This window comes from Arachis hypogaea, chromosome 20 (genome assembly GCF_003086295.3).
Source record: "Arachis hypogaea cultivar Tifrunner chromosome 20, arahy.Tifrunner.gnm2.J5K5, whole genome shotgun sequence".
Classification (NCBI taxonomy): Eukaryota; Viridiplantae; Streptophyta; class Magnoliopsida; order Fabales; family Fabaceae; genus Arachis; species Arachis hypogaea.
Genome location: NC_092055.1, coordinates 113458423 through 113467358, shown reverse-complemented (window position 1 = coordinate 113467358; position 8936 = coordinate 113458423). Strand labels below are relative to the sequence as shown.

Sequence of the window (8936 nt, the reverse complement as noted above, 5' to 3'; positions counted from 1 at the left end):
ACCATAGCTTGCTTCAAGCCGACAATCTCCGTGGGATCGACCCTTATTCACGTAAGGTATTACTTGGACGACCCAGTGCACTTGCTGGTTAGTTGTGCGGAATTGCAAAAGTGTGATTGTGATTTCGTGCACCACGGTTCTATAATATTGCCGTAATATTTGAATATTATGACGTCTTTGATTATTACCGTAATTAATTGGTAGTTAACAGCATTATTTTTATTCTGGCAGTTTTAAATGCCATTATCAACTTGTATAAAATGCTCAACCCTAAATTAACCCCTCATTACTGTGTTGAACTTGAAATGCTGCCAGTGTGAGAGAAATCTTGAAGCTCTGCCACTGCGATCTCCTCTGTCACGATCTCTCCTCCAACGACGACTCTCTCCAACGACGATCTCCTCCTGCCAGCGACGTCTTCCCCAGCGACGGTCTCCTCCGGCAACGTCTCCTCCGGCAACGTCTCCTCCAGCGGCGTCTCCTCCAGCAGCGACCTCTTTCTACGACGTCTTCTCCAGTGACGGTCTCCTTCAACGACGTCTCCTCCTGTAACTTCTCCTCCAGCGACGTCTCTTCCAGCGGCTTCTCCTCTAGCGACGATGTCCTCCTGCAGCATTCTCCTACGCCGGCAATCTCATCAATCGAGCTATTGAGCTGCAAGATTCTCTTCCGGCAGACTCACGAGTAGGTTCTTCTCTTTCTTTGCTTTTGTTCTCTAAAAAATATTTCATTCTAATCGATGGTCTTAGGCTTGCCTTAGGTTAGATGAACAAATTTAATTAAAATTGGTTTGAATCTCAGTATAGTATGTTTATCGTTCTTTATTCTCAGCATGTATGTGCTCTATTTTGTTGTTCAATTTCCATAAAAGAAAAGAGAAAAACACTCTTTGTAATTATTATATTCTTTTGATTTGTTATAAAATTATATCATTGCTTTGCTTTTCTGGATGAGTTATGATTTGAGTACGACAGAATACTTTTAAAATTAACTTTCTAAGAGATTATATTTAGTTTATTGAACTATAGTAATTTCTCATGTTAGTATACTCATCTTTGTCAGGGCTTTGTCCTGTCTGATCCAAAGAATAGGGTGTTCCTTTGCAGTTTTCTCATTGTGATATCATTGGTTTGTGGTGCTTATTTAGTTGGCAATGCATTCACCACCAAGGAGTATAAACAAGTAAGTACGAATTTCTATTCCAAACTTCTAACTCTGAAATCTGAATTGCTAGACAGAAAGAGAGAAGATTGTTATAGCGTAACTTTTTATGGTCGTGGTGTTGTAGAGCTTTCTTTTTCTTTTCTTCATCCCATTCTTTTTACTTCAAGTACAAGAATGAAATCTCTGCCTCACTGCAATCTGTAACAAACAAAACTTAGTGTGCTTTAGTTGGATTTTACACCATTGGTACTCAAATTTCTTCTATAATACATAAAATGAATAATATTAAATTTTATTATGTATATAAGTCAAGTAAAGCATCCCAAACACTACATTAGTTTGAGTATCTAACAATTTTGTTGTATCTTACACATTATGTCTCTAAAAAGTCTCAAAATGATATTTGAGTCATTGCTGTCTTATACTCTATCTCTAGTGTTTCTATCCTTCAATCTTTATATGATGCCTTCATTCATGTACTAATAAATAGTCATAATCTCCATAGATGCAAATATCATTTACCTTATTTTTATTATATAGAGTCTTTTCTCCTTTCTCCCCTGTCTGCTGCACTTTGAAGTTTGAACCCAACTCCTATATATTTTCTTCTTCTTCTCCTAGGCGAAGGACACCTTCAAAGTTCCCTTCAAATCTGAAGGGAAGGGAAACTTCAGAACAGTGAGCTTCAAATTCAAAGCAGTTGCACCAAGAACAAGACTCGTATTCTACAACTCCTTTTACCATACCAGAATTGATGATTATGAATCTCTCTGTGGCCCTGTTCTTGACCAGGTTATAGTGTTCCCTGTCGCCTAAGTTATTAAACCATTAATGTAGTACTCAGTAACTATGATTTTTGCAAGTTACTTGAGCCTGTCTTCTGTATAATTGCACGAGACCATACCACTCCTTCTGTATAATTTTAATTTCTGTTCATTACAAAATTTGGCTCAAGAGTTTGAAGATCAAATTTTTAATCATGGGAGTTGAATGTTCATGAAATGATTAAGTAGTATATTTTAGTTTTTGATTATTACCATGTGTTATTGGAAATCATGAGTTTCAATAAGCATGCATTTGTTTCACGACTTGTGGTTGCAGGCAATAATTGATTGCAGATTTTTTACATTGCTTGCGGTAGCAGGATCTTTTACTTGGCTCGGTACTTTGTTTTGTTGAGGTAATAATTTCACTACTTGATAATTTCATAAGTCGTATTTTAGGTAAAGCACGTAATTACACCCTTCTTCTTGTTGCTTATTTTGTTAACTATCTTCTAAAAAATGTTATTATAGTTGATAGTATTACATGCTAACATCTAAAATTGGTTCACAATTACTTCATTATATGCCTTGTAGTTCCAATACTTTCTCAAGGACCTTGTAAATTATGATGTTAAATATCAGGTATGTACAATTGTACATAAGTTTTTATCATTTAAAAAACTATTATTATTCTTTATTTTCTTAGTATACCCACTTTTATGTGATGCCGGATCCAATACGAGTCATTGTTCTTTATGGGAACGCACCTAGAACACATCATGCTATATGAGTCTTCCAGGAAAAAACACTTGCGAAAATAAATAGAAATAAAAATAATTGGAACATGCTCAATAGTAAAACTTGAAGGCAGAAAATATTTAAAGCCTCTAAATTACTAATGATAACATGCTCAAATAGTAAAACTTCATCTTGCTTTTGTATACTAATTCCCTATATTTTGTTCATGTATGCATTAAATAACCTTATACTTTCTAAACTTATAGCTAATTAGTTAGCAACATCATGATAGTGGAAGCAACATGTTCACTTGAGTGTGTAATTCAAAATATTAAGCAAATTAACATCCTAAACAGAAAGGACTTGAAGAATTCTAAAAAGAACAATACTAAGATTGGTAGTTACCCCTCATATACGCCGCCAATGTCTGATTAAAATTGCAGAGTTAGCTTTTTAAGAAGCAAAGATTGGTTAGCCATCCCTAGTTTAAAAGTAACTAGAAAATAATTAGTTAGAGATTTTCTTTGGGGGTTTGGGATATGAATACCTTTTACTTTTTACCTTCTTTTGCTGCTTTGCTCATGGTTTTTTTAATGTTAATATGGTTTCTTTATCAGATACCCAAAGCTATTTATGTTCTTTAATACAGAGTTTATTCACTTAGTTCAGTTTTGGTTTCACTGTGAGGATGCTTTATCCTCTTTTGTACTCATGTCCTCTCTCCTAATTAAATTTGAAGTTTCCCCCTTATGAAATTGTAGATATGCCATTGTTTCTTTTTTAATTCAATATCTACCATAATATAACCATCCATTTTTGTTATTTTCATCTTGTTGTTGACCTTTGTTATACAACCTTCTTGTGAACCTGAAAAAGAGAAGCAGCTTTTAGGAGTAAGCACAAGCGAACCACAGCAGAAATTGAGACCAAAAAGGTTGGTTCCACTCAGCCATACTTCAGAGGAAAATATAGTTACTGTTCCCACTACTAAAGGTGGAGTGAGAAGGAAACATCATCGAGCGTGGACTCTTGTTGAGGTAATGAAGTTGGTTGACGGTGTATCACGGTGTAGCGCAGGGAGGTGGTCTGAGATCAAACTGCTCTCCTTTTCATCACACTCGTATCGTACCTCTGTCGATCTTAAGGTAAGCAGTTTTGAGGTCTGGTCGTGTTAAAGCTAGTCAGCAAAGTACATGGCTCGATTTTGTTATCACTAAATTGCACTAAAAATAGATTTTGCTTTGCAGGATAAGTGGAGGAATTTGCTCAAGGCTAGCTTTGCTCAGGCACCTGCAGATGAAGGGGTAAGAGTCATGATTTTGCAAAATTAATCTTGCTTATTAAAGAGTTTATATAAACATGATTTGTGCTTAAAAATTATTTGAAAATTAGTTCCTACAAACATTCCAGGAACTGTTTCAACATGCATGCATGTGACTTAAGTTGCTTAATATTTTACTACCTGTCCAAAATTAATTAGGCATTTAGGAGAGCAGGTTATACTGAGGCTTCAGTTGATCGGGTTTCACCTGCTGGATTGCCACCAGTTTCTGTTCTTTCAGCTCTTGTTAATGATGAGGATGGATCCATGTCTTCTTTGCCCACTCTAACAAACTTAGCATTGGAATACAACTTTCCTATTGTATCAATTACTGATTTGATAAGGTAATATATAGAGGCATCATTTAGCTTGATGCATATAAAATCACTCTATCTCCTTTGCTTGATGCATATATCTCTTTTTTTCTTATAGCAGCGTGAAGAAGGAAAAAGAAGATATGTATCCTGAAATGGAATGAGAGAGGAGAAGGAAAACATAGGGTAACACATACAAGAAGAAATAATGACTCAGTGCAACAGTAATGATTACCCTAAACAATCATAGCACCATTGTGGAGAGGAACAAAGATAGCTTAATTAGCAAAACTTGTCCATCAGGCGGTCATCATATCAAATGCCAACAAGACCACTAGGTTATTAATTCTTTTACATTTTTGTACTTCAATTTTGCATATGTGTTTTTTATTTGTAGAATTGGGGTGCTCATGATTATTATTTATTATGATACAATGTGATCTCATTATAACTTCCCTTGAGCAAGGTTGCAAGTCTGAGTATTTTGAATGAAAAGAACCAAAGCTGGGAGATTTTTGTTTTAGGCTTTTAGCCTATAGTGGGTTTGCTTGGCTCACGCTAGATTAATTTAGGTACATTGGACTCTAGTTTTTAATTAAAAACAAGATCGCATTAATTTGAGTAAACGAGGATCGTGTTATAGTCTTAGGGTCTATATATGTATACAGTGATCTTACTAAGTTCAAGCTACATTAATTTGGAACATTGACATGTGGAATTATAAATCACGGTGTTCTAGGTGAAAATAACTATTTTGTTAGTTTCAGTTCACACCAAAATTTTGAGTTAAAATTTTGGCTGCAAGAGCTGCCCTATATTAGCTTGAGCATTTTATTTAATTTTGATGTATCAAAATATTATTAGTCCGTTGTTTATCTAGGAAACAGAAATGCTTAATTTTGCTCGGTGTCTCGTTATAATTTTGTACTGAAACTGCATTTTTAGTTCTACATTTACTGCTTATATTAATGACATGTGGTGTAAAATATTAGCAACTCAGCTACTTAATTTTTAGTGATGACTCTTCAATTCAAGAAGGTTGGCCCTTTGTTTTCTTTTTATTGCTCATTCCTGTTTAGAATTGATTGATAAACTTAATGGAACTGTGAAAGTTGTTACTGATATGTATTCTGGTTAATATGTTTGAAGAAACTAATCTGATAGGAACCAATCTATAGCAACGTGTTGGTCTTGTTAGATCAAGTAAAGAAATGAGATCACCGGCCATCCAAAACATACATAACAGGAACAAGGAAAAGAAGAAAGGTTCACACTGATATTGATGGCAGTGAAACAAGGTGGCACAAAATTATCGCATATATATATATGCACTTCTATTGGAATACAATGACTATGTTCCTCCAAATAAAGAGGTCTAATCACTTTACTCTGAAGTTCCCTTTAAGATTGACTAATCTTTTTCGACTTTGATAGATTTATCTCCTAAAATCTTAATATCTTAGTCTGCATTTGAGATGATTTATATTCTAAGTTACGTTGCCCTCTCACACACTTCATATGGTATAGGCTTACTGGTAAATAATATATAAACTTCTGCCACATTTTCCTAAAGTTTAACTTAATTATGAAGAGTGGGTGTAAAAGATATTGAACTTGTTAAGGACCTGTTCATATAAGCTCTGGTACAGTGTTAAGCATAAGTTTCCTTGAAGCTTAAAGTTCGTTTTTCTTAAAGTGCTCCCAAATAGTGCAGTATACTTCTCCATAATTTATATATTAATTAAAATCCCGCTGATTTAGCTTTTATCTTTTATACAGGATTGGGGGCAGCCTGGCTTTACTTTAATCTGAAAGAAGACGATTTGGTAACATCTTAAAAGAGTGAGTACCTTCACTGTTCTTTTTCGTCATTGTGTTCTTGTTTGCTATATCAGCATGGAAAATCCCATACCTCCCTTTGAATTTATTATCAACTTATCATTTGCACATTGGATACTCTCAAGATTTGTTATATTTCATACCTAAATCAATCATAAGCTAGATTGTCAGGATCTATTAGTAATATGGTTATTGTGCAGTTATAAGTAATTTTCATAGCAGAATTGCTAATTTAAGTTAGTAGATTTCAGACTAAAGTGTAATAAGTTGCTTGGTTAAATTTATTTTGTGTTGTCCAAGTTACTAAAGATAGAAGAGAGACAACTATGGCACAGGGTCCTCTCTTGACGCTCGGCCAATCATGTTATAAGAAAAGCATGCCCAGTGGAAGAAAGGACTGGAAAAACCAAGAGAGCCAGTAGCATTTAGAAGATAGTTCTTCTTCTATGTTAGGTGGGATGCCCCAATGGGGGCAGGTTCCATGCCCTGCCCAATTTAGAATCAATTGTAAAGAAAATTTGGTTGGGCATGTTTCTTCATCAAAAAATAAAGTAGGTACTGTTGCCCCACCAAATATAGAATCTTCGGCGGCAGCATTCAACTTCTCTAGTGCATAGTCAGATACAACAAAGTCTGATAAAATGCTCATTGAAGAAGTTCAGAGACTGAGAGCTGAGGTAACTTTTGTTTCAATGTTCTACATGCTACATTTGTGATAAAGAAACAGTTAATTATCCTGCTGAGATTTCTATAAATGAATATATTCCTGTATGTATGTCCAGCATTCAACTATAATTCAAATTTGTAAAATTTGTTTTCGCATTTTCCGTTAGGATAACTGGTGAGCATTTAGTCCTTTAGGTTGCTTCATTTCATTCCTCTCATTATGATTTTCCTATATCTGAGTAGCAAATTAACTAGTGTTGTTCACTTGCATATTTAAAAAATATCTGACTGTGCATTTAATGTGTTCTCTTATGCATGTTCTTTTGATAGTTAAAGAGACTTGAAGAACAGTGTGAACTCAAAAACCATAAGATACAAGAGTGCCAACAGAAAATTGAGGAGGGTTGGTTTGTAGCAAAGGAAGAAGCTGCTAAGTCCAAAGCAGCAAAAGAGGTCATAAAAGCTTTGGCTGTAAGGGTAAGTTTTCTTATATTATTTTTGTTTTGTTCATTTACACAAAGGCTTCCGTACAAGAAACATATGTTGTAGTAGTCCTTATGATATGGCCTTAACATTATATTAATTATCACCACTGCAGCTTCATACAATATCAGGAAAAGAGAATGCTGGACAAGAAGGAAAAGTTGGGATACATGATTGCATGTCTAATTTGGCACCCATACATATAGATATGAATAGTCCTAGGGATGGCAACATGGATATATGGCATAATACACTTCTTGGAACCTTGGAAAACTGTCGAGTTCTTTTTGCATGTTTGGTTGCATTGTTATTAAATTTGTACCTATTTATATATTTGTTCATAGTTTCCTAACCTTATTAGTTTCAACTGTTTTAGTTTTTACTTGATTCTACTGTTTAGTGTTTTAAGTTTTATGACTTCAAGAGAAATTAGATTGGTCAGTTTAATAGAAATTTTCTCTTTATATTATTTGACTAGTTATATATTATTTCTAATGACATCTTTTCATTGTTATAATTTTAATTTATAACAGCCGGCTTGATAGAAATTTCCGGACAGGAGAGGTTCCTACAAATCTTTGTAAGAGATGAGTTTGGATAATAAAGTTGGAGTGTTGGAGTAAGAAACAAAGATATTGGAGCAAGTTCCTGGAATGAAACTCACACAAGAGACCAAGAAACTAAGGCAAGCTTATTTTAAAGTTAATTACAAAGGGAGGAAACTTTTGGCCTCCAAATCTTATTCATCATCACTTAGCTAAGCTACTTGTCTTGTATATCATATTCTAAGTAATAAAAACAGTACTTATTAGTAAGACAAGGTTTTGTATAGGAGTTATTACTTTTGATTTTTAATGATAAAAAATTATATATTATATTAATATTTTATTTATGGATTATGATTTTTTGCTATTATGAAATTTTGATCACAATTATTTATTTAACGCGATAAAAATGACGGTAAAAATTATTTTTTTAAACGATAAAAAATATCACTGTCAAGGTAAAACAGCGGTTCAAAAATGCCATTTTAACCAACCAAAATGCTACTATCAAGATAAAAATGGCGGTTCAAAATACCGTTTTAACCAACCAAAACACCAATTTGTCAGGGTAATAATGGCGGTTCAAACCGTCGTTTTAACCTATCCAAAAACGGCCATTTTAACCTTGGAAATAACAGCGGTTTGAACTGCCGTTTTAACCAACCAAAACACCACTCTGTCAGGGTAATAATGGCGGTTCAAACCGCTGTTTTAACCTATCCAAAAACCACCATTTTAACCCTGGAAATAACGGCGATTTGAACCGCTGTTTAACCTATTCAAAAACCGCCGTTTTAATCCAGGAAATTGTGGCGGTTTTCAAAAAACTGCCGTAATAACCATAATGGCGACCGAAATTACGTCGCTTTACGAAACCGCCATTATTGGTAATAATGGCGGTTCAAACCGCCTTAAATACAAAATAAACGGCCATTTTTACCAGAATTTTTTGTAGTGATAGGAAGAGTCAATACATATAGATATAACAAAATGGAACAAAATATCAAATCCCAAAAGAATATTAATACTAAAAAAATATTTTATCTTTTTAATTAAATAAATTTTTAATTCAAATTAAATAAATTTAATATTAAAAGTTATT

General features: G+C 34.0%; 1 protein-coding gene across 50 annotated transcripts; it reads left to right on the top strand.

Annotated features, from left to right (window-relative positions):
- Window positions 1-245: 245 nt before the first annotated feature.
- LOC112783831 (monofunctional riboflavin biosynthesis protein RIBA 3, chloroplastic) lies at window positions 246-8181 on the top strand. Of its 50 annotated transcripts, none has more exons than XM_072231371.1 (13): window positions 246-684; window positions 1063-1182; window positions 1786-2344; window positions 2523-2570; window positions 3543-3811; window positions 3914-3970; window positions 4147-4331; window positions 4423-4639; window positions 5451-5674; window positions 6081-6143; window positions 6441-6817; window positions 7137-7283; window positions 7405-8181. In XM_072231371.1, exons 11-13 carry the CDS (start codon window positions 6782-6784, stop codon window positions 7639-7641), a joined length of 420 nt encoding a protein of 139 aa, XP_072087472.1. In that variant the 5' UTR covers window positions 246-684; window positions 1063-1182; window positions 1786-2344; window positions 2523-2570; window positions 3543-3811; window positions 3914-3970; window positions 4147-4331; window positions 4423-4639; window positions 5451-5674; window positions 6081-6143; window positions 6441-6781; the 3' UTR covers window positions 7642-8181. The 50 variants fall into 47 exon arrangements, with proteins under 50 accessions (XP_072087492.1, XP_072087480.1, XP_072087489.1 ...); XM_072231375.1 differs by having other exon boundaries at window positions 4420-4639; window positions 5466-5674; XM_072231376.1 differs by having other exon boundaries at window positions 263-684; window positions 1107-1182; window positions 4420-4639; window positions 5466-5674.
- The last annotated feature ends 755 nt before the right edge of the window (window positions 8182-8936 follow it).

Excerpts from the sequence above, each read along its gene's own strand:
- LOC112783831 (XM_072231383.1), top strand. The coding sequence starts at position 6,782 with ATGCTCATTGAAGAAGTTCAGAGACTGAGAGCTGAG. Across the intron at positions 6,818-7,136 it reads TTCAGAGACTGAGAGCTGAG|TTAAAGAGACTTGAAGAACA; the intron begins GTAACTTTTGTT and ends TTCTTTTGATAG. Across the intron at positions 7,284-7,404 it reads TAAAAGCTTTGGCTGTAAGG|CTTCATACAATATCAGGAAA; the intron begins GTAAGTTTTCTT and ends TCACCACTGCAG.